Source organism: Microtus pennsylvanicus, chromosome 2 (genome assembly GCF_037038515.1).
Source record: "Microtus pennsylvanicus isolate mMicPen1 chromosome 2, mMicPen1.hap1, whole genome shotgun sequence".
Taxonomy (NCBI): domain Eukaryota; kingdom Metazoa; phylum Chordata; class Mammalia; order Rodentia; family Cricetidae; genus Microtus; species Microtus pennsylvanicus.
The window spans coordinates 10,459,771-10,483,531 of NC_134580.1; the positions used below are offsets into that span (position 1 = coordinate 10,459,771).

At 46.1% G+C, this 23,761-nt stretch overlaps 1 protein-coding gene across 14 annotated transcripts in view; it reads left to right on the top strand.

Annotated features, from left to right (window-relative positions):
• Positions 1–821: 821 nt before the first annotated feature.
• Positions 822–23,761, top strand: part of LOC142843140 (lethal(3)malignant brain tumor-like protein 2) — a 28,096-nt gene continuing 5,156 nt past the window's right edge. For 2 of the 14 annotated variants that reach the window (XR_012909570.1, XR_012909571.1), the window contains exons 1-6: positions 822–944; positions 3,620–3,857; positions 5,182–5,315; positions 10,377–10,459; positions 19,162–19,326; positions 23,524–23,590. Coding sequence is in view for 8 of the 14 variants with exons in the window: in XM_075960057.1 (XP_075816172.1) it covers positions 921–944; positions 3,620–3,857; positions 5,182–5,315; positions 10,377–10,457 (477 nt within the window). In the remaining 6 variants the exon portion in view is untranslated. Of the gene's footprint in view, positions 945–3,619; positions 3,858–5,181; positions 5,316–10,376; positions 10,514–11,714; positions 11,987–12,635; positions 14,913–17,752; positions 18,389–19,161; positions 19,695–19,716; positions 21,155–23,523; positions 23,591–23,761 lie in introns of those variants that run through there. The other 12 variants (XM_075960059.1, XM_075960058.1, XR_012909569.1 and 9 more) reach the window with 11 other exon arrangements.

The following is a 23,761-nucleotide window of genomic DNA, read 5'->3' on the forward strand; positions in this document are numbered from 1 at the left end:
TGCATTTGGGAGGCAGAGGCAGGCGGATCTCAGTAAGTTTGAGGCCAGCCTGGTCTACAGAATGAGTTCCAGGACAGCAAAAAGTGTTTCACGGAGAAACCCTGTCCCAAAAAGCAAACAAATAACCAAAACTGAAAAATAAAGAAAAGTCAGTATGAATATGGATCTGTGGGAACTGGGAATCAAACCCTGCTCCTCTGAAAAATAGCCACTAACCACTGAACCATTTCTCCAGTCCTTGCCTTTTTTATTACATTTGTTTATTTAGTGCGTGTGTGTTTGCTTGATATGGGGGGCGGAGTGCATGCGGAAGTCAGGACAACTTCATGGAGTCGGTTCTCTCCTTCCATGTTTGCGAGTGGGATTGGAGAGTTGAACTCAGGTAGTTCGTGTGTCAAGCTCCTTTTCATGCTAAACCATCTCACCAGCCCCAGTCTGAGAATTCTGAGTGAATACAGCATTTATAGCATACATAGTGATTAAGAATATTCCAGTTTCTGACTGAGCTGAAAGAGAGACTAGGCATTTCTTCTAGGCATCCAAGTAGAAAAGCACCTTTACTTCCTCCCTAGGGACGATGCGAAGTGTTGCCTGGCGCCTGGACGCGTCCATCCTAGGTGCTGGGAAGGGTTTAAAGTTGGCAGACACAGAAAGACAGAGAAGCAGCCTCCGGAGTTTTATGCTTTGCGTTGCTAAGGCAGCGCCCCTTCTAGTGCACGCCGAATAAAACTACAACTCCCATCACCGCCCGGGCTACCCAACCCCTCCATGTTGAAGGCGGGGTGAGAGCGAGCGCGGAACCGGCTTTTCCTATTTCCTATGGTGTGATTGGTCCACAGCTCAGGCGCAGTAGCCAGTGAGCACACTCTTGGTCAGCAGCGAGGGCAATATGGCTTCCTGCACCTGGTGAATTTGGCACCATGGAGAAATCGCGGGGCACTGAGGTAAGAGGGAGAGGGCTCAGCCCCTCCGGGAAAGGGAACCCCGAAGGCCTCACTCGGCAGTGAGTCGTTTTAGCGATCCCTTGGGGGCGGAGAGGTGCAGGGTTAGTAAACTGAGGTAAGAAATTTAGTCCCTACCGGAGACCACTCGGGTTCGTCTTTGCTCCTGTTAAGCTGTGGGCTCGGTCCGTGGAAGAAGGTAGGAAGGAAACGCCTCCCCATCCAGGGGCAAGGAAACGGGGCTCGAAACTGCGACGCTACCTCTTTGACTTCTTGGTTTCGTGGTCCCGTGCTTTAGGGATTGTGCGGCCTGTCGCTTCCACGAGGGAAGTAAAGGGAAATATAAGTTGACTTTTACTCCACGCTTGGGCGTTCATGTGCCTGTCTGCCACTTTAGGCACAACCATCTCCATTAGGGAAGGCTTAAAAGAGCCTGTTGGTTCCCCCGGAAGTGGACACAGCTGCAAAGGGCAAGAGGTTGCCACCAAGTGTGTCAGTTTTCAAAACTTTGTCATGTGTTCCGTGACACGGTAGCCGGTTGCCCACCACCCCTTCCATTTGAAGTCTCTTCCCTTTTCCACGCAGTAATAATGGCCAACGTTTATGGAGCGCTCTTCTCGTGGTTTACTTTTGTCATCCTTTCTTCCCAAAATATTTTTATAAAGTGTTATTGTCCTCGTTTAGTGGAAGCTGAGACAATGGGAGTTGACTTGCTGTGGATTGTACAGCTAGGAAGCAGTAGAGGTGGTATTTGAACCCTGGGTTTTTTTTTTATAATTTATTATGATTTATTTAACTTTATTTTATGTGCATTGGTGTGAAGTTGTCAGATCCCCTGGAACAGGAGTTATAGACCGTTGTAAGCTGCCATGTGGGTGCTGGGAATTGAACCTGGGTCCTCTGGAAGAGCAGTCAGTGCTCCTAACCGCTGAGCCATCTCTCCAGCCCCGAACCCTTGGTTTTTAAGTAGTATCATATCTGTACCCCACGTTCTGTGAGCCAACACGTTCTGTCACAGGTGAGAAGACTGAGGTTCTCAGAAGGTAAATGACCCGAGGATCAGTGGTTGATTAAGATCCGAGCTTAAGAGTAAGCTGTGGTCCATACCACCATGCAATTACTGCCTGTGGCATCCTGCTCAGATCCTCCTTGAGACAGTCTGGGTCTCAATTTTTATCTGCCTTTGCCTCCCCCTCTGTTAGGAAGAAAATAGGTTTACTGACTAGACTTGCAGTGTGCTAGGCAGTAACAGGATTACCACAGCTGCTGACCTTAAATGTGTCTTTGAGCCAGGTGCTGGTAGCACACACCTTTAATCCCAGCACTGTGGAGGCAGAGGCAGGTAAATCTCTGAGTTCAAGGCCAGTCTGATCTACCAGACTGTGTGAGTTCCTGCACAACCAGGGCTCCATTTTGGTGTGCCTATACTGAACAGGGAAGAATGGGTTTCAAATGCTGTCTGCCCAGGAAGTTCCTTTGAGGTGTTTAGTATAGTTCCACTTTTTTTTTTAATTTAAAGTCCTCCTGGTTCAAGTTAATTTAAATAATGTATTGTTGTTTTGGTTTTTAAGATTTATCATTTATTTTATGTGCATTGGTGTTTTGCCTACATGCATGTCTGTGTGAGGGTGTCGGGTTCCCTGGAACTGGAGGAGTTACAGACAGTTGTGAGCTGTCATATGGTTGCTGGAATTGAACTGAGTCTCCTGGAAGAGCCGCCAGTGCTCCTAACCACTGAGCCATCTCTCCAGTCCTCTCCCCACGGTGTTATTATATAGAGCTCTGATCCCTGGCATAATTTTTTGACTTTATAGTGGTGTGAGAACAATATTGATTCAGGGACATTGTTCTCTGAAGTTTGCTCTGTGCCCAAGCTCCCCATGTGAGAGGTCGTGGTGAGCAGAGGCATACACAAACCACAGCTTGCAGTTAGCAATGCTAAGGTAGACTAGGTGTCATCTTTTCCCTTCTTAATTTTCTTTTCGAGGCAGGGTTTGTCTGTGTATCTTTGGAGCCTATCCTGGAACTTGGTCTGTAGACCAGGCTGGCCTCAAAGAAGATCCACCTGCCTCTGCCTCCTGAGTATTGAGATTAGAGGGCCATGCCGCTACACCTGACTTCTTTAAGATTTATTAAGTAAATAAATCTTACAGTGTACAGTGTTCTGTCTGTATGTCTGCATACAGGTCAGAAGAAGGCTCCAAATCTCACTACATATGGCTGTGAGCTACCAGGTGATTGCTGGGAATTGAACTCAGGACACCTGGAAGAACAGCCAGTGCTCTTAACCGCTGAGCCATCTCTCCAGCGCCCCCATCCATATTCTGTTTTGTCCATATTAAAATATCCTGTAGAGGGCTGGAGAGATGGCTCAGTGGTTAAGAGCATTGCCTGCTCCTCCAAAGGTCCTGAGTTCAATTCCCAGCAACCACATGGTGGATCAACCATCTGTAATGAGATCTGGTGGCCTCTTCAGGCATACATATAGACAGAATATTGTATACATAATAAATAAATTTTTAAAAAAATCCTGTAGGGAGCTGAAGAGATGGCTCAGCAATTAAAAACTCTTACTGCTCTTTCAGAAGACCAAAGTTCAAATTCCCAGCCCACACGAGGTGGATTAGCAAGTCTGCAGATTCTCTTCCCAGGCCAAGCACATGTCCATCTTCCTCTAGGAGACGCCGTCTTCAGAGCCAATGGAAGAAGAGGAGGAGGATGACTTGGAACTCTTCGGGGGCTACGACAGCTTCCGAAGTTACAACAGCAGCGCGGGCAGTGAGAGCAGCTCCTATCTGGAGGAGTCGAGTGAGGCAGAGAATGAAGACCGGGAAGCCGGGGAGCTTCCCACCTCACCTCTGCATTTGCTCAGCCCTGGGAACACTCGCTCCCTGGATGGAAGTGGTTCTGAGCCAGGTGACTTCTTCACAGTGCCCTTAAAGATGGAGGGGAGTCGGGAGCTTGTGGGCGAACGCAGGTGATGTGGGCAGAGCCATGCAGATATCTAAGGGACTGTCCTCGAGGGTCATTCCCTGTCCTGCAGTCTAGTTAGTATAATTCTCTGACACCTCATGTCTATTGTATCTATTCAGCACTTGGTAGGTGCCATTGCCTTAGTGTGAGTCGCCTGGGCATGAAGGCGGTGAGACCCACATAGCTTTTTTTAAATATAGTATGTATGCAGGGTTCTGCCTCCATGTATGCCTGCAGGCCAAAAGTGGGCACCAGATCTCATTATAGATGGCTGTGAGCCACCATGTGGTGGCTGGGAATTGAACTCAGGACCTCAGGAAGAGCAGCCGGTGCTCTGAGCTTCTGAGCCATCTCTCCAGCCCTGCAAACAGCTTATGGACTACAAGTTAACACACATTGTAGGGAGACATGCAGGATAGTGACCTTCGGGTCAGGACGGACAGACGGACAGACGTGGAGGTGGGCAGAAGGGAGTGGTCAAAGATCATCTGAAAACCAGTTGGCTTCGAAGAGGTGGATCTTGATGGTTGCCAGTCCCTGTGTCAGGACTCCAGAGTGTGAGCAGTGTGTCCTGGGAAAGAGGCAGGCTCCCATCTGCAGACGGCCCCTCCTGTTTCTTCATGCTTGTACTCCTGGGCAGTGGGGTCCGGTTTCCTTCCAACCATCTTGACTTCTCCCCCATTTTTTCATCTTTCGCCCTTCTCAAAATCTGAGCATTTCAATACTAGCAGGAATCACTAGGGAGAGCCACTGGGCCAGGGGCTGGTTCATGACCCTGGCTGCAGATGGGTCCCCTGGGAAGCTGGTTAAGCACTTCAGATGCCCATGTCACTGGGGCCCAGGCCACAGCACCGTTTGACCTACGGTGAAGTCAAGGGAAACACAGCTTGTCCACTTGGCCCTGAGAACACAGAGCTACAAATACTAAGTGACTTCAGCACCTCTCTCTTGTCCCTGTCCTCTCTCTAAAACTTGTCACCAGGTTCTGCAGGTGTTCCTGTGGGTTTTCAGCCCCTTAGCACTGGCTCTTGCTGCAGGCCCAGGAGGAACCGCTTGCCATCTTAGGTGGATAGATGGAGTGGCAGCTGCTGGAGGGGCTGACTGCAGAGGCAGCATGTTGCGAGACTCACTCCTGACAGAACGACAGGCGCTGTCCTCCTCCTCTCACTCACATGGTTGACACAGTGCTCTGGACTCTGAGGAGCCCATGGGTTGGTCTGACTTGAAGTACTTATGTCTGGAGTCACGTGCCGGCTTCTCTTTCTAGCGGTCTGTGAGATGTGTGGTATCGTGGGCACAAGAGACGCTTTCTTCTCAAAGACCAAGAGGTTCTGCAGTGTCTCGTGTTCTAGGAGCTACTCCTCCAACTCCAAGAAAGCCAGTATCTTGGCCAGACTGCAGGTGAGAGCAGCCACTCTTGCCCTTCTTGGGGTCCTAGATGCTGAGCTGAGCCATCACGTTATTGGAGGCAGACACATAGTCAGTTTGGGGAACTCATCTCTAGTGGTCATTCGAGGTACGTGAGACCTTGCCTCCGAAAGCGCCACCCACTCCTTTCTTTTCTTTATTCTTTCTTTCTTTTTTTTTAAGATGAAAAGAGGGTGTCAGGTACCCTGGGACCTCAAGACTTTGAGGCAGTGGAGGCAGCTGTGAGCCATATAGGTGCTAGGGACTAAACCTGGGTCCTCTTAACCAGTGAGCCATCTTACCAGACCCCTATTTAATTTAATTTAATTTTGTTTGTTTGGGTTTTCTGGGGTTTTTTGTTTGTTTTTTGTTTTTGAGACAGGGCTTCTCTGTGTAATGGCCCTAGCTGTTTTGGAACTAGCTTTGTAGACCAGGCTGATCTTGAACTCACAGAGATCTGTCTGACTTTGGGAGTGCTGGAATTAAAGGCATGCGCCACCACACTTGGCTCCTTTATTTTATTTTTGAGACAGGGTCGCACTATATAGCTCCGGCTGAACTAAAACTCACTATGTAGACCAGGCTGATCTCAAACTCACAAAGATCTGCCTACCTTTTTCTCACCTGCCTCCCTATTGCTGGGATTAAAGGCATGCCCTACCATGCCCAGTAATTCCTATTTTAAAAGGCTCAAAAACTTTAAGGTAATGGTTCTCAACCCTCCTAATGCTTCAATTTAATGCAGTTCTTTCAGGGGTTTTTTACTTTTGTTCTGATTTTGTTTTTAGCTTTTCAAGACAGGGTTACTCTTGCTTTGGGGAATGTCTTGGAACGCTCTTGCAGACCAGGCTGGCCTCAAATGCACAGAGAGTGCTGGGATTAAAGGCGTGCGCCACCACCACCCAGCATTTTTTTGGGAGGGTTGGGGTGTTGAGACAGGATTTCTCTGTGTATTCCTGACTGTCCTGGAACTAGCTCTGTAGACCAGACTGGCTTAGAACTCACAGAGATCTGCCTGCCTTTGTCTCCCAAGTGCTGGTATTAAAGGTATGTGCCACCACGGCCCAGACAGTTCTTCATGTTGTGGTGACCCCCCCACCATAAAATTATTTTTATTGCTACTTCATAACTGTAATTTTGCTACTGTTATGAATCATAATGTAAATGTCTGATATGCAAGAGATCTGATATGTGACCCATGTGACAGAGTTGTTTGGCGCTCCCTTCCCGCAGAAGGGTTGAGAACTGCTCAGTGCATGTGTGCCTCTGCTTAGCTGGGTGTTGAATGGACTCCCAGACTTTGTCATGTTGCTTAGTTATCCTGTGTAAGTGAGCTTTCCCTGAGCTCTAATGAAAGCTCCCCAGCATGCTCTGGAGTAGACATATGAACAGAGGTTGCCTGTGGGTTTGGAGAGTTTCTGGCTTCTCTGCAGCCACTCAGTTGTAGCTCTCCAAGGAGCTGGGAGCATGGAGAGAACTGCAGGGGAAATGTTAGCGAGAGGCTGGACAAGTCAAAGGATGACCGCAGCCTTCTGTAGCCCTCCCCTGGGTGTTCTCGCTCATCATCAGTTTTGTTTTGTTTTTATATTTTCTGTGTATGTATCCCTGGCTGTCCTGGAACTCTCTGTGTACACCAGGCTGGTCTCGAACTCACAGAGATCCGCCTGCCTCTGCCTCCCGAGTGCTGGGATTAAAGGCATGCACCACCATCACCCGGCTTTCTCTTTTAGACAAATTCAATCTTGTGTAGCCCGGGGTGGTCTTGACATCACACAGGTCCTTCTGCTTCTGTCTCACGACTCCTGGGACTAAAGGTGTGGGCCACCACTGCCTGGCTTATATGGCTGAGTAGTGTGGTGCTTTGCCCTCTAATCTTGAGGCAAGCTTTGTTTATTAAACACAAATAATATACTGCTATAGTAACTATCTATTTCTGATAGAAATCATGGCACAACTCACTGGTGGAGAAAGATTTATTTGGCGCTCATGTCCTGCTCAAAGTCCATCATCAGGGAAGTGAGGGTAGGAACTCACTCAAGAGCAGGAGACAGATGTTTAGTGGTTCATTCTTCATGGCTGTCTGTCTGCTTTCTTACACAATTCAAGACAGCTTACAGGGGTGGAGACACCCACAGTGGGCCTAGATCTCCCATATTAGTCAGCACTAAGAAATGGGTCCTGTAACCTGCCAGCAGCTGCAAAACCCCAAGCCAGTATCAGATGCTCAGCAATTAACCCTCTGTGTTTTAAAGACATCTTTCTGTGTAAATGGATGTCTGTGGGAAATCTCAAGAGACAGGTCCTAGATGTTGAGAGACTTATGGCAGGAAATTTCACCGTCTGGTTTTCTGTCTCCCAAACTTCTAAGGTGAGAATAAAACGTGGAGGAACAAAGAGCAGCGGGGAAGGAAGGGAGGCCAACAGGAAGCGACATCTATCCTTCCATGTGTAGCTTTGGCTGTAGGGAAGATCGTAATCAGCAGGAGTTGAAACATAGCCCTGTGTGTGCATTAGGGCCTTTGCCGTGGGGAGGCAATGTCTAGAAGAACCAGACATTTGGTTGTTTATGTATGAGATGGTTTGGCTAGAGGGTGTGTGTCACCTAGCAGGGCTTTATGTGTAAGAGGTGTTTGCCTTTGGGTATATGGTACAGAATTAACAAAGATACCAGGGTCCTAGCGTGAGAGAGAGAGAGTGGGGGAGGAAAAGAAAAGAATGAAAGAAGGTAGAGAGAGTTGGTTTTGAATACAAGGCCAGGAACAGCCATCACAACCTATGTGTATCTGTGACAGTGGATGTAGGGGCAGAGACACCTAGCATGATGTGACTCCTAGCGTTACATGCATGTTTGGAGATTTGCTTTACAGGAGGAATAAATGAGGTGGACACAAGACCTAGGCATGTACGGAAGCCATTGACTGTAGGGGGCATACCAAGGTGTGCCACTCCAAGGGAGAGTTTTCAAGCAATGACTCTTAGACATAATGGTGTGTGCATGGGTGTGTGTGTGTGTGTGTGTGTGTGTGTGTGTGTATGGGGATTTGGCTGTGGAGGAGTGGATATGTGGAAAGCCTACATGAAAAGCTGAGTGTGTGGATTTGGCTGGAGGGACTAGTAGGACTTGAGTTATAGCCATGAGTGGATTGGTGAGGCTTCATCTGTTCCTTAGGGAACAGGAGGGACAACATAGCCAAGCACACATGTGTGCATGTATGTCTGTTTGTGTGTCTGTCTCTCTGAATTTTGGTTTTAAGTTAGTGCACATCTAGCATGCTCTAAGACCAATGTGCAGGCAGAGCAAAGGCTGTGACAGAAGGAACAGCTGACATGACATGACACCCACCCTGTGTTCTGTCATTGACTGTAGACGCCAGCATTACTCTCAGGACCAGAAACCTATGCATGTATGTGGGTGGGGCTTTTGAGGTAAGTGTGGGGATACCATGTAGGACATGAGCCCTAGTTTTGTTCCTATCTCTGTCTCTCTCACTCTCCTCCCCTTACTTTTCTCTCGCCTCTCCTCTCTCCTTCTCTCTAAATATCTCTATTTGTGTGTGTGTGTGCCAGAGAGAGAGAGAGAGACAGAGAGAGAAAGAGACAGAGAGAGAGTAGGGTTAACATGTCAGGTAGGTGCCTGCAAGCTTACACCATCCTTATGTATATGGGTGTAACTGGCTATAGGGGAGGAGACTCTTAGCATGACAGGACACCTTGCCATGCATGTGTATTTGAAGTTTTCCTCTAGCGGAGGTATTTCAGAGAAGGACCTGACACATAGTCATGTACCTGAGACTCTATTAGGAGGTAGACCTAGCAGACACTGGCACTAACTGTACATCCAGGGACTTTGATGTTAACGGAGGGAATCAAAGAACGTGATCCCTAGTCCTATGTGTATCTGTTTATATGTAGGGTATTTGACTATTCTTAAGGGAGTCCCTGGCAGGAGCTAACACGTAATACCCATTGGATGGGGTTAACTGAAGGTGGGGGATTCGTAGGGAGACCTGATATCCAGTGTATAAGAATGTGGCTGTCAGGTAGGGTTTACCTAGCAGGATCTGAAACCTTGCCCTATGTCTTTGACATTGTGGTGGTAGGGTGTCCAAGAGACATAAAGAATAAGAATGTGTTGCCATGAGGATCAGTAAAAGGGGGTGTCCTGCAGCATCCCATACCTAATGGGTAGAATTAGTGTCCATCCAGGCCTGTTAATATACTGGATTGGCAGTGGTTGGTCTGATATCCACGGGTACCACTAGGGATGTATACCTAGAAATATATGTGAGGCTGCCTAGGGGAATGTGTGTGTTTCAAGGGCCTTCAGCTACCATTCTAGGAGTTATCATGGCCTGAGTGTTTGGATACCAAGGTTTGATATCCTAAAATTTATATGAGTTGATGTCATGAGGTATCACAGGGTCTGGTAATTAACACTGGAGAACGTCACTTGTGTGGTAGGATAGTTTCCTGTGGGTACCAAATAATAGCAGTATGTTTAGGGTAGACTGGCAGATCATTGGCTATGGCCCGGTAACTAGCCACTTAGTGGGGTTAAATGAGTGTCATACAAGGTCCATGCCTTGGTAGACATACAAGGTGTAGGGACTCGATTGCTCAGTAGGGCCTGATACCTAGCAGCTAGTATGTGGTTGAGTGGACCTTCTTCATGAACCAATATTTAGGAATGTATTTGAGGTTGTGTGTGGGGGAGGCAGGGGTTGTTCAGCAGGGTCTGACAGCTGGCAGAGCTCCCTTCTTGGGAGATCCAGTCAGAAAGAGAAACACATTCATTACTCAAGGCCCTTCTGAGATCCTTTCTTAGCCTGCTCACACAGGGTTTCTGGGTTATCTGAGAGGACAAAGAGGCACAGGTCATGTTTTGCAGTGTCAAAATACAGAGGGGTCTAAGTTGGGCAGGGATACAACAGTATCTAACCACTGGGAGGCTATCCCAAGAGGCCCTTTTGGTAGATACACCAAATCCTGTCAGTAATTCAGGTGGTTGTCTGTAGTTGGAAGTTGGAAGAGCAACCATTTCTTTGTCCTCCACAGAGTGTCCTCATGACGTCCAGTGGAGCCTCTGAGATCCTCAAGAGCTCAGGCAATGGCATGCCAATCTTCCAGGAGACGTAGAGGTGAGGACAGACTCCACATTCAAGGTCACTAATGCTGAGTGTGCTCATCCTCAGGTGAGGAATTTCAGGGTCCATGATTCAGTTTGTGGCCCAGCACCTATAAGAGAAGCCTTATTTTAACTAAGGATGAGGCTGGCAGAAAGATTCATTCACCAGTCCTTATCCTGTGGACTTTGGGAAATGGCAGCTTTCTTTTTGGTGGGATTTGGGGCCTAATGAGGCAGGGTCAATGTCGATTTTCTTTCTTTTTTTTTTTTTTTTATTTTTCGAGACAGGGTTTCTCTGTAGCTTTTGGTTCCTGTCCTGGAACTAGCACTTGTATACCAGGCTGGCCTCGAACTCACAGAGATCCGCCTGCCTCTGCCTCCCGAGTGCTGGGATTAAAGGCGTGCGCCACCACCGCCCGGCCAATGTCGATTTTCTTATGTGACCTTCCTAAAAGGAGATCTGATTGCAGGGCTTGGTTTGTCCTGACTTCCCTGCTCCTGTCCTGTGAAAGGGCTCTAGGGTCAGGGAGGAAAAGCAGGTTCCCAGCAACATGTCTATATCTGGGCACTGTGCTTCCTGCACCCCATCTCATTCAACACTTGCCTAGACGACACAGGATGCACATACGGTGACAATGAGCTTTGTCCCAGAGCATGTCCAACAGATCCTGGAGATCTGAGGAGAGAAGGGCGGTCAATGAGAGGTCTGGGGTTGACCTCTGAGACTGCAAGGGACCCAGGCTGCTACCACAATGGTCATCGTATCTGGGGCCAAGTAAATTAAACAGGAATCCAACCAGTCATGCACTGTCCAAAGAGCAAGTTTTCCCCACTGCAAGGGAAACAGTACTGAGCAACGTTGGGATTGTGTGTGCAGAAATCTGGGTACAAATAGCTGGTATTGACTGCACCTCTTCCTGTTGCCTCCATCAGGGAGACAGTGAGGAAGGGGGATGTTAAATGTGTGAGCCTGATCATAAGCTGACTGAGCTCAGGTAACAGTCTAAAGACCACAATGGGTCCCTCTAGTGGCCAACGATATAAAAAGTGCACATTACACCCACTGGGCCTCTTGGATATCATGTCTGCATTTTGAGATTCACATTGTTAGAGACCATCACATGGGCTTGGGGCCCCTGGTCCACTTGGGCTGTCTCTTCTGAGATTCCATGACCTGGTCACAGTCCTCAAGTGTCTCTGCCCAGGCACTGGTGACAGTAAAGTACATCAGGACTGACTTGCCTTAGTGGTCACTCACTGATCAACAGATCAGCCAACTGCCAAGGAGGAAGCAGGTCAACTTCTCTGGGCTGGTTTTCCTGCTCGATGTGTGAACCATCCTGCTCCCGGCGGTGGAAATCAACATAGACTAAGTCACTGTGGAGTGAATGCCATCTATATCGTGTGCTGTGGTTATTATAATCCCCTTGTGTGAGATGTTCATCTTCTTTGTTTCAAACTGTACCTCCCCAGTGATTTAAGATCAGAGGAGAGAGATGTGCTACCTACACCAAGTTTTCTCAACATCCCTCTGAAGCCATGGCTTGCGTGTTGTTTCTCATTCTCTTTCTTGTCCTCTGTAACACAAGCTCAATGACCACTTTCCCTTGGGATTGAGGGAAGCATTTCTGGCCAGCTTTAAGCTTCCTAATGCATTAGGTAGAGTCAACTTTAGACCAGAAACCAAACACATCTCAACTACCATAGGCTGGTCTATAGTGGTCTTGTGATGCCTTCAGCCATGTGCTGCCCACAGATGAGCCTTGGCCTTCAACCCCTTCAGAGTGGCCTTCCTTCGCTGCACGGAACAGCGATCTGCTGTCAGGTGCACCTGACAACACTTTAGACAATTAGCCCAGCAGGACAACCAAGCAGACAGCTGAGCTGAAAGTCCTAGCTCTACGATCAACAAGACTGCCTAGGCCTGACCCCTGTGACCAGTGGGACCTGGGTATAAAGTAGGTGTGAGAGTGCTGGCCTCTGTGTCCTAGTCTAGGTAAGCCCAACTCACTTCCAAAGTGGAGCAAAGTCCCGGCATTCCAAAGTGATGCCCATTTTCCTCCAGTTGGCTGTCACTTGCCTGTCAGGAGAAAAATACAGTTCTCATAAAACTCCCTACAGTAAGGCTTCTTCAGAAACACGGTAACCAGAGCTGCACACAGTGTGACTGTGTCTTTTCTGATGGCCAGGAAACAAGGATAAAAATCCAGCCAACAAAAACGCAGGGAGCAGAGGCAGATGGAGGAGGGGAAGGAGCTCCCTTGTCTTCATGTGGGGAAACATTTCACTAGAACCAGAAACCTGAAGAAGCACACAAATTAATGAGTTCTGCTGAGATATTCCCTTGCAGACTAGTCCACAGGGTCTGCACATTCATGGGCAGCTTGGACATGGTATTGGCTCAAGTTTCCCTCTGTCAAGGATGCTGTGATGGGCCAGCCCTGGACATTTTCCCTTGAAAATTATGGTGTCCTGGGGAGAAACCTGTGGCAGATGGCTTACCTCCTCTTCTGTTGGACAGAGACTCTTTATACTGGGTACGTGGGCACCCTGCCATCTGGAATTCCTCCAATGCTCCTACTTCTGAGTCTCAGGCCACGCTTGCAGTCTCCTTCCGGTGTCTCCTGATGTCCAGAGCTCATGACTTTAAACAGGAAGGACCCGTGAGAGGGGCTCTAAGGGAACTGAAACATGCAGCTCTCAGTCTCCACTCTCCTTACCCACTGAGCTTCCCTCTCCCCATGGCTCCTCCCCTCTGTCTCTTCCATCCCGTCCACATTCCTCCCTCTGCAAACTCTTTCCTGCTGCCTCTGCAGCCTCTGTCTCTCACCCTCTGGTTCCATCTCCAGCTCAACTATGTCACTTTACTTAGAAGCAGGGAGAGCTGTGGGACTGGAGATTCTGATGTCAGATTTGGAAATTTACACCCATACAGGGAAACAAGTTAATGGGACAATTGCAAAAGACACATGACTGTTTCAAATATGAAAAACTGGTGAAAAAATTGATGACATAACTATCTGAAGATATGGGGAAAGGGCACATGCTCAGCAGCAAAAGTCAAATTTTGACTTTTTGAGAATGCATGTTTCTTAATAAGGTTCCATTATGTGAGACAAGCAAGTCCCAAAAGCAAAAGAGATCTCTCTTCTGTCATATGGAAAATCTGGAGGTCTGTAGGAGATGGAACATGAATGACAGAACACTGAGGACACAGAATTGGACAGTGGTCCCCCAGGGATCGCACACAATGGGGGGGGGGGGGGGAATGATCACCTCTGCCCTCACAGAGTCCCGCGTGTGCTGCAGAGTCCTAGTTGTTCAGTATCAGGGCTCCGGCAGCTCTGAGATCCCCACTAGACAGCAAGAAAGAAGAAGGTTCAATGGTTGAAAAACCAACCCAAACCCAGTAAAGAAATCATGGGGCATCCATGACCAAGTCCAGTAGGGAAAGCCAGCAGCCAAGTGGACTCTATCTGTGTTGGATGAGGAGGACTGGAAGCTTCTTTCTAGGATTTGTGGCTTCTTGCACTGCCTCTAGCACTGGTGTCCATAGAGTTAAATCTCTGACTTCAAAATCCCAAGACAGGAGCCCAGTGTCACACTGACAAACCTTGAGACTTGTTCTCAGAGCCCAAATAGAGAGAACTCAATCACACCAGGAAACCAATCTGGACCCTGATGATTGGTCAGTTTGAAGTCATATGACTTGTGCCAAGATTCAGGTGGAGATTCTGTAAAAACACGGTTGATGCATAGACTTAATACTCTATGCCTTGTTCCCAAAAATGTATCAGCAATGGCACATGTCCCCAGCCCACTGCCTTGTGTCCACAGAAGAACTCCTGATGGCACTTCTTACCTCCAGGTGTCTGTTCATGCTGGACATACACTTCCATTCCGAAGGTTATGTTAGATCTTTGCCCCCTGTTCCTAGTCCATTGTGGATGAAAAAACCTTCAGGTCAGTCCTGACCCTGTCAAGACAAAAAAAGCACAGAACTGGTACGATTCTGCATCAGCTGTTTCAAGGAACTTACCATTGACACCATACAGCTGTTTGGAGGAACTTACCATTGATGCCATACAAATGTTTGGAGGAACTTACCATTGACGCCATACAGCTGTTTGGAGGAACTTACCATTGACACCATACAGCTGTTGAAGCCAGGCATGGCAGTGTGCATCTGTAGTGCTGCCCTCAGGAGGCAGGGTACATGGTCGATCTCTACGAGTTTGAGATCTGTGTGCTCTTCATAGAGAGTCTCAGGACATCCAGGACTATATTGTGAGATCCAGTCTCAAAACATAAAATATAAAATATGGATTCAGGAAATTTCACTATCTCATTTCCAGAATTCAACAGAACCCTCAACCATTTCACAGCCCTGGCTTCACTGATAAGCAACAGAAACAAGACCTGATCCCAGCTGATGCCCATTAATTAAAGTTGCTCTTACCTCCTAAGCCTCTGCTTCTTGTTACCTGTATGTGAGACTCACCAGATGGTCAGGGTTCTAGAACGTACGTGACATCACAAGATGGCTGCTGTCCTGCTGGGCAAGTCTTCAATATGCACCAGTGTTAGCTAAAAGGTCAGATGGTCAGGATGGAAGCCGGATACCAAGGACAACAGAGAGGTGGTTCCTCCCTTGCCACACCTCCACAGTCTCTCCGCCTCCCATTGCTCTTCAGTCAAGCGAGTCAATGGTAAGTTTCCCTCTGTGTTAGGGGTGCTGGCAGAGGCCACCTCATGGGATCCTTTTCTTCATGACATCAGGACCAGGCTTCAGAAACTCATCTTCTACCATAAACAGATACTTACTGCAATCAATCTTACCTTCAGGGGATGATGTGCATAGATATGGCCCTGGATTACCCGTTGAGTTCAGTTCCCCTTGGCAGCTCAGCGAGCTGCTCCCTACCTGGAAGTTGTCCTGGAAAACAGTTCAGACCCCACACTCACCAGTGTTCACCCTGCACCATCGGCTGTCATCAGGGGCTCCATGATGACCAAGATCTCCTTGTGCACATGCCCCTATGGCGGGCATTGGTCATAGAGACGTCCCCTGGCTTCTGGCCTTGTGAAGACAGAACTCACATCAGACCTGGCATGACATACTTACATTCCCACGATGGAGCAGAACAATGGTAATGTGAGGTCTAATGTAGGTCATAAATCCCTCTGTGAGTAGGGAAATGATGCCAGATTCTTGGATCAGGCAATGGAAGGCAACATGGAAACCCTGGATGAAGGAGCCTGTGAGGACAAAGACACAGAAGTCATCAGACCTGCCATAGGCCATGTCAGACAAGACCAGGGGAGGACTCCAATTATGATAGAGCACCGTTCTGTCCTACCTTCATCAGTAGCCCCAGTCAAGAAGGCCTTTCCAAGACCGCCTTACACTTTTCTACCTTGACACATGCCAAAACCTTCAGAGCAGAGACTTTCCTCCTCAAGGAGGCAAGAAACCAGAGTTCCTACTCTGCTGCAGGAGACATTTGTTCCTGGTCTTAATTCTTCAAGACCCCTACCCAGCAAAACCTTCTTTTCTCCTGATTCATTTCCAGGTTAGCGCCTCAGGACAGACACTAGCCCTCGCTCTGTAGGTCCTCTCACTTCCTCTTGATCCTCTCCACTTCCCTTTCCCCTGGTCCTCCCCCATTATCTCCTCTTCCCCCACTGTTTTTATGCTTCCTGCAGTTCTTCCTAAAGACAGTCAGAAAGCAGTTTGAGGGTGATGGAGAGATCACAAAGGACTGAAGCCTGAATCCTGTGTGCAAGCCTGTCCTATCGACAGAGGCCGGCTATTAGATGCTGGAGAAGCCTGGTCCGACAGGATCCATGAGACAAGGGAGGGAGGCCTTCAGTGTTGATGCTGCATGTGACTACGCAGAGATGCCCAACAACAGTGCAGGGCAGCAGGGAGGTGGAACTGAGACTCTATAGCGGGAAGATGGACACCAGAACCTGTAGCCCTGACATATCATCACAGGACACAGCATCTGACCTGATCCTTCAGTTACACACCAAGACAGTGTTTCAAACAGGTCATCGCACTCCCTCTCAAAAAAAAAAAAAAACCCCAAGGGAATAATCAAAGTCCCTCTCTAGTGACTTTGACAGAGAGGAGATTCTCAGCACTGAGGAAGATGGAAATCCACTGACCAATAGGCCTCCCTTTTCTCCTGCCACACCCTAGCTCAGTAGAAAAGATCAGACTGAAATTTCCAAGGCAGCATCCTACTTGTGTGCCTTGACAATGCTGGAATTAGAGAAGGCCCTCTGATGCTCATGGCTGGCTGTTCCCTATATGCTCTTCAGGGGAGGTTTCTTCCTGCTCTAGCTTGTCCAGGGTCCCTGTCACAGGTCAGCACACCCATCTCTTTCATGTCATTTGTTGATAGAAGTTCCTCAGGACAGACTGTATTCCTTACTCTACACCACCTCTCATTTCCCCTTTTCCTGTCTCCATCCTGTCTCCCAATTCGTCCCCTTTATCTCCTTTCACCCATCTCCCTCCTCCCCAGACTCACACAGGTCTCGCTGTTCTTTCCAGAACACAGTCACAGATTAAGGTGGAGAGGTTAGAGTTATCGAGATGAGAGCAGCCCAGATTGGTATAAAGGCATGCCTGGTTATAGAGTCAGCTGTTTTACATGCAATGTGAGTGGCCTCACAAGCACAACCAAAGCTAGGGAGGTAGAGGGTCCTCGGGAAGCTGTGCCTATGACCAGCTCTTTGTACAGCAGCAGTGCTGGAGCTGGAAGAAGCTGAAGGAGAAGCAAAATCACAGTTGATTCCCAGTAGCTGGAGGATGGATGCAGGAGTCTGTGGCCCTGGGTTGGAGGGACTGGCACTCTGGAGATCTGTCCTGACTTCCTTCATTAGCAGTCACTCCTCACCAGGGCTGGAATTCTATTAGGCCATTTCAGTTTCCACACTACAAAGCAGTAAGAGACAAGAAAGCACCCCTGTTAGTAACTGTGACAGAGAAATGTTGGGTGCCATAGTTCCCCTTCCAATTCCTCCATTCTGAAGCTTTGTCCTCTTTACCCAAAATCCCCTCCCTTCCTTCCCACCCTGTGGTCCACATGCTATGCTATCTGCTTCAGGCTCAGCATTGTGGGTATTTACATGAACAGGAAGACATCTTAATCTCTGTGTCTTCTATGTGGGTTCAACTTGTCATTTATAAATGATATTGAAACAACACTGTGAAAATACAAGGGAGGAATCCTTCTGGGTGACCAAACCACCTGCACTCCACGTAGGTCTCCACTGTCCTCTCTTTTCTGTGAAGCCCCTGACACAAGGATCCAGGACTCACCGTGGTGTGGTCAGGCAGCAGCAGCAGCAGCAGCACAGTGCTCTCAGTGCCTGGGAAATTCTCTTCCTCACCAGTTTCCAGCCCCGGAATGGCCTGGATCCAGATGTTGTGGGTGCCGCCTGGGACTGGTCACTGGGGATGCCTTGCCCCGTGGATGGTTCCTCTGTGAAGCCCATGTTCACAAACCCAGTGAATGTTCCATCCAGAGTTGATTCTGGGTAGCAGAGATTGCCAGGCTGACTGTCAGCTGAATTCCTGTTGACTGCAGTGTTCTCTGGAGTAGAGTTGATGACATCAGCCATAAAGGCATCTTTTTCTGGGTCTGCATTACCTGAACACGTCATCACCTCCATGCTGCAGGATCCCTTGAGCATGGTACAGCTTCTACACCTCCTGACACTTTCTCCCAAACCATCTTTGTGCAACTGCCTCTCCCCAGCAGAAAGAGCTGGTTCACTAGCTCTCCTCTTCAAGGCGGCTGGGAGGCTAAGGGGAGCTGCATGGGTCACATTTATCCAGGTCTTATTCAGCATATGGCTATCTCCACCTGGTTCAGTAGCTCTCCTCTTCAAGGCGGCTGGGAGGCTAAGGGGAGCTGCATGGGTCACATTTAACCAGGTCTTATTCAGCATATGGCTATCTCCACCTGGTTCAGTAGCTCTCCTCTTCAAGGCGGCTGGGAGGCTAAGGGGAGCTGCATGGGTCACATTTAACCAGGTCTTATTCAGCATATGGCTATCTCCACCTGGTTCAGTAGCTCTCCTCATCATGGCGGCTGGGAGGCTAAGGGGAGCTGCATGGGTCACATTTAACCAGGTCTTATTCAGCATATGGCTATCTCCACAGCTCAGTTGGTATTTGATGATATTCATGGTGGCTATTACATTATTTGGCTCCATGTGCTTTAGGGAAGAAACAATCTCTTCACAGGTATAGCCGATAGTACACATAGTCTCCACGACCCTGGGAAGGAGTTCCTTAGTGGCTGGTGGTACATGCTCTTGAATGGGGCCCAGCCATGGTCGTTCCACAAGCTGGCATATTGTTATTCTACACAAGGTGGGGACCATGAGTAATCCCGCAATTATAATATGGCAGGGTTTTGATAAATGGTAAGGAATGGGACACATTGTGGTGGTGATGAGCCTGTGCATAGCTTCCATGGTGGTTTCTATGTATGGAAAATGCCCTGTGACCAGGGTGTATAGGACGATGCCCAGGCTCCACATGTCACCTGCCAGTCCATCGTACGGTTTCCTTGCCAAGATCTCTGGGGCCCAATAGAGCAAGGAGCCACAGATCTCCTCCAACATCTGCCCCTCTGTGACTTCAATTGCCATACCAAAGTCACAGAGCTTTGCATTTCCTGCTGCATCGACTAGGATGTTTTCTAATTTAATGTCTCGATGTGCGATGCATCTCTGGTGGAGGAAGTGCACTGCTGACACAACCTGCCGGAAAATCGCTCTAGCCTCCTCCTCCTTTAGACAGCCCAGCGCCCTGAGGCAGCTTGTCAGATCTTCTCCTGCCACATACTCCATGATCAGGTAAGTGGTTGTCAGTGTGTCGATCATGTGGAAAAATCGAACAATGTTCCTGTGTTCTACAGACTGAAGGATGTTCACTTCAGTGCTGATGTCAGCCACACTGTTGGTGTTTTTCTCGAGGACCTTGACAGCCACTCGTGTTTGAGTGGGCAGGTGGCAGGCCAGCTTCACCTCCCCGAACGCACCACAACCTAGGGATAGTAAGATCTTGAAATCCTCTTCAAGAGTGTCCTCATCCATGTGGCTGGCCATGGTGTTTTGACCAATTTCAACCACTTTATCTTGTGGGAAATTTCAGAATCACACAATGCTAAAAACAAACAAACAAAATAATCCATTTAGTTTTATTAAAGATGTTTATAAGTTTCGGTTCTCTCTTGTGAAATCTAGATATTCTAAGCCACCTAATGATGCTATTCAATGATATAAACATACGAGGAGCTCAAACCCAAAGCAGTAGATGATGAATCAACGGAAAGTTCCGAGTTGGAATCAGTGAAGTGGGCACAGGAAAATCCTGAGATTGCTGAAGGAATGAGCTGGTTGTTTTCAAAACTGTGCCACAATGCAAACCCCTCACAACAACTGATCAGGAGAGAGCAGATACAAATTACATTATAAAAAATATCGATGTTGTAAATAATAGAACTACAGTCTAGAGGGTCTTTCAGTGATGTTACTGATTTATACACCTGGAATTTAGAAAATATGTAAGGAAATTTTAGACGTGTGAATATTGAATTAAGATAAAATAAAAACAAGTGAATTCATCAGGCATAATGAACAGGTTTGGAGTGTCAGCAAAACAGCTCCAAACAAAGCAGAGACCAATCTCATGGAATCCCAGAATCATTCACAACTTTCCAGATGAATGAAGACCAGGGTTATAGAACATACTTCCAGAAAGAGAAAGCAAAGGAAGACATGGAATTCACCCCTTGCCAGTGTTACCCTGATCCTACAATCAAATAAACTCAATGAACAGAGCAAGTGGAGGCTCCTCTTTTTGATGAACACAGATCTGGACTCTTAATGACACTCCTCGATACTTCACATCCGCCTCAGCAACACACTAAAGGGTCCAAATGCCTCACCCTGGAGCTGAAGTAACATTTGTAACAAACTAATTGATCAACGACACCGCATAGACGGAAACTCTGGGGTTCACGCTCAACCCAGGGAATAGTGAACGGTTGTGTTATAAGGAAAGAGCTAACACCAGGTATAGTTTTCCCTGAAACAAAGCTGGTCCACAAACAGAAGTAGGATCTCCTTTGTCTCTTCAATCCCTTCTGGGTCATGAGGTAGGCAGGGGCTGAGCTTTTGTAAAGTCATAGTATATGTAACAAAGATGTGGTGGGGTCACCAAAATAGTACAGGGAAATATGATCAAAGTACAGGTAGGCATGTGTGGAATCTGTATCATGCAATTGTTCATTTGTAATATATATAAATTATATATTAGTGAAATGTATATTATACTTATATAATTGTGATTATAATAAGGTATAATAAATTTTTTAAACTAGTACACTTATATATTATAGTATAATTGACATATATTATTATAGACAGTGTTTATAAGTATTATAATATATAGCACATATATTACACCTAACATATTGTATACTATATATCATATAATTACAGTACCATAATTATATATTAAATATTATATAACATGTAGCATTCCGTATAATTTATGTATATAGCATATAGTATGCAATATGTAGTATATAGTTATTATCTCTAATACATAGGAAAATATGTTTTATACAAGACAAAAGAAACCAGAGGGAAATAAAAGACTGACTTTTCAAAAATCAAATTGGGTAATAGTGAATGATGAAAGACATAATATAAGAATAAAATACCCCTGGGAAAAAAAGCAAAAAAAATAATATAATCTTAATGTTTCTTGTTGTGCCATGTTCAGCTGCTATCCTAGGGAGCCTGCTCTTTTCTTAAGGGAAACTGAGGAACAGTGAATCAGGCAGAGAAAGAGGGTTGGGGACAACTGGGAGGAGTGAAGAGAGACGATGATACAGTCAGAATGTACTGTAGGAAGGAAGAATAAATGAAATGCAAAAGGGAAAAGCATAAATATAAATATAAAGCAACAAACATAACCCCAGGATATAAACCCACAAACTGGAAATCATCTTCTACAATCTCAACAACAGCAGTGCGCCGCAGGTAGTTCCGTAGTCCAGAAAACCAAAGAAGGGACACTTTCAAACTCTATTCATAAAGAAAGGATTACTCTAATTTTCAACAAATATAAGATATTTTAAAAAGATTCTAGTATCAGGCAATGTCCTTGACTGACAAACTGGAAAATCCTGAATGAGAGTAATAGATAGCTCACATCAGTTCAACACCATATTAATAAGTCCGTACTTCATGATCAAGATGTCTTTAACCAGGAACACTAAGGGTTAGTCCACAGGTACAAATTGTCAAAGAGCATAGCACACTAAGTCCTGTAATCAGACATCAATGGAATGAAATGCCTAGTTGAGGAAAAAGCTGGGAACTAGAGAAAGTTATTACAAATATATTAATTCCACAAACAAGTCAATTCTACAAACAAAAGTTTCCCATAGATTTTGTTTCCCACAGAACATGAGCAGGCAGGGAGAGAGCCTTTGTATAATGGGGAATACTTGTCAAATTCAGTGGGTGGGGAAGTGAAATATAGCAGATAAACATGATTAAAATAGAGCACAGACAGATATCAAAATCATTATCAAATTTCCCATCCTACATTTAATGTATATCACTAAATTTATTTAAAAAAAAGAACATAGACAAAAATGACCAAGAAAAGAAGTTGATAAAAGAAAAATATGTTGAAAGGAAGAAAAAGAACTTATAGAAAAAAAATTAAAATCCAAACCAATAATGTAAATATATAAATAAATGCCAAATACCAAAAGCCCAAACTGAAAATTGGAAGACAAACTCACTATGTCCAGTTACAACAGGTTGGGGAAAAGACCAAGTATATGAGAACAAATGGAGTCCAACTGCTCTCCCATCAACCAACTGATTCTCTGAAGTACAGACACAACCAGTACAGGAAGTGCCTTTTATTGGCTAATATCAAGAACTCCTTGTGATGTCACATGCAATGGACCAATCAAAGCTCAGTTAAAAATAAAAACACAGTTGTTTTTTGAAAAAACATTTCAGTTTACATTCTTGCCCCTAAAGACAAATGCCCTTAGCAGAGAGGGCTGCTATCCATCCCCAACCCACCCGTTACTCTCCCAGGAGTCAAAATAGACTCATTGCTGTCACAGTCACACATTGACCATATTGCTCTCACCCACCCCTGAATAAAATCAATGAGCTTTTCAAGTAGCCTAAATTTCAGATCCCATTCTCTGACATATAGCTTAGGTCTCATATTAACCAAGCCTGTTTCCTGATATTGCAGCAACTCCCTTTCTCATAAAAACCTTGAAATTCATGGAGACATACTTTGTTGGGTTGGAAAAAAACTTCAGATACCCACTGAGTGTCAATCATTACAACATTTTGTCTCAAGGGAAGATAAGCCCTAGCTACACTGTCTTTCTATAACCTCTGGCCATTTTCTCTCTGACCTGCTGAAAACAGAAAATACATCCAGAAAGGAGTGAAATAATAAATCAAAACAAAAATAAGTCTAGGAAATAAAGCTAGACAAAACACTATGAAATAATTGAGCATCATAAAAGACTTTTCAGTGACCAAGACAATTCACTGGTGGATTCTATAATCTTAACTTAAATAGCAATGTTCTCCAAATATTTCAGTAGCCTATCATCATGAGGGAAGGAATATTTTCACATTTTTTCATAAAAGATGCATTACCCTTATTTTCAAACCAAGTAAATAAAACTTAAAAAGAGCACAGTATCATAATGTAATTGAATAACACAGATTAGAAAATACTTAATGAGAGATAATTCTTAATGAGAGATAGCTCACACCAAGTTTAATACCACATTAAGAAGACCATACTTTATGTTCAAGATGTCTTCACACACACCTGACACATGGTATAGAATACATACAACATTATAGGTAATTCCTATAATCAGACATCAAATAAATGAAATGCCTTTTGAGGGAAAACTTGGGACTAGAGAAAGTGTTACCTCAAATATTCCAGTTCCACAAACACAAGGGTCACATTTTGTTTCCTAGGGGTTATGAAGAAGCAGGGGGAACAACCTTTCTCCATTTGGAAGTTCTTGTCACACTCAAAGGATGGGTAAGTGAAATAGAGCAGGTAAATATGATCAAAATGCAATACAGGCAGATACAGGAAGTCATGGTTAAATTCCTCATCAAAACCAGTTAATATGTACACTAAATATGTAAATCACACAAAACATGAGGAAATGATAAAGAAAAGACGTTAATAAAGAGAAAATTGGGTGAA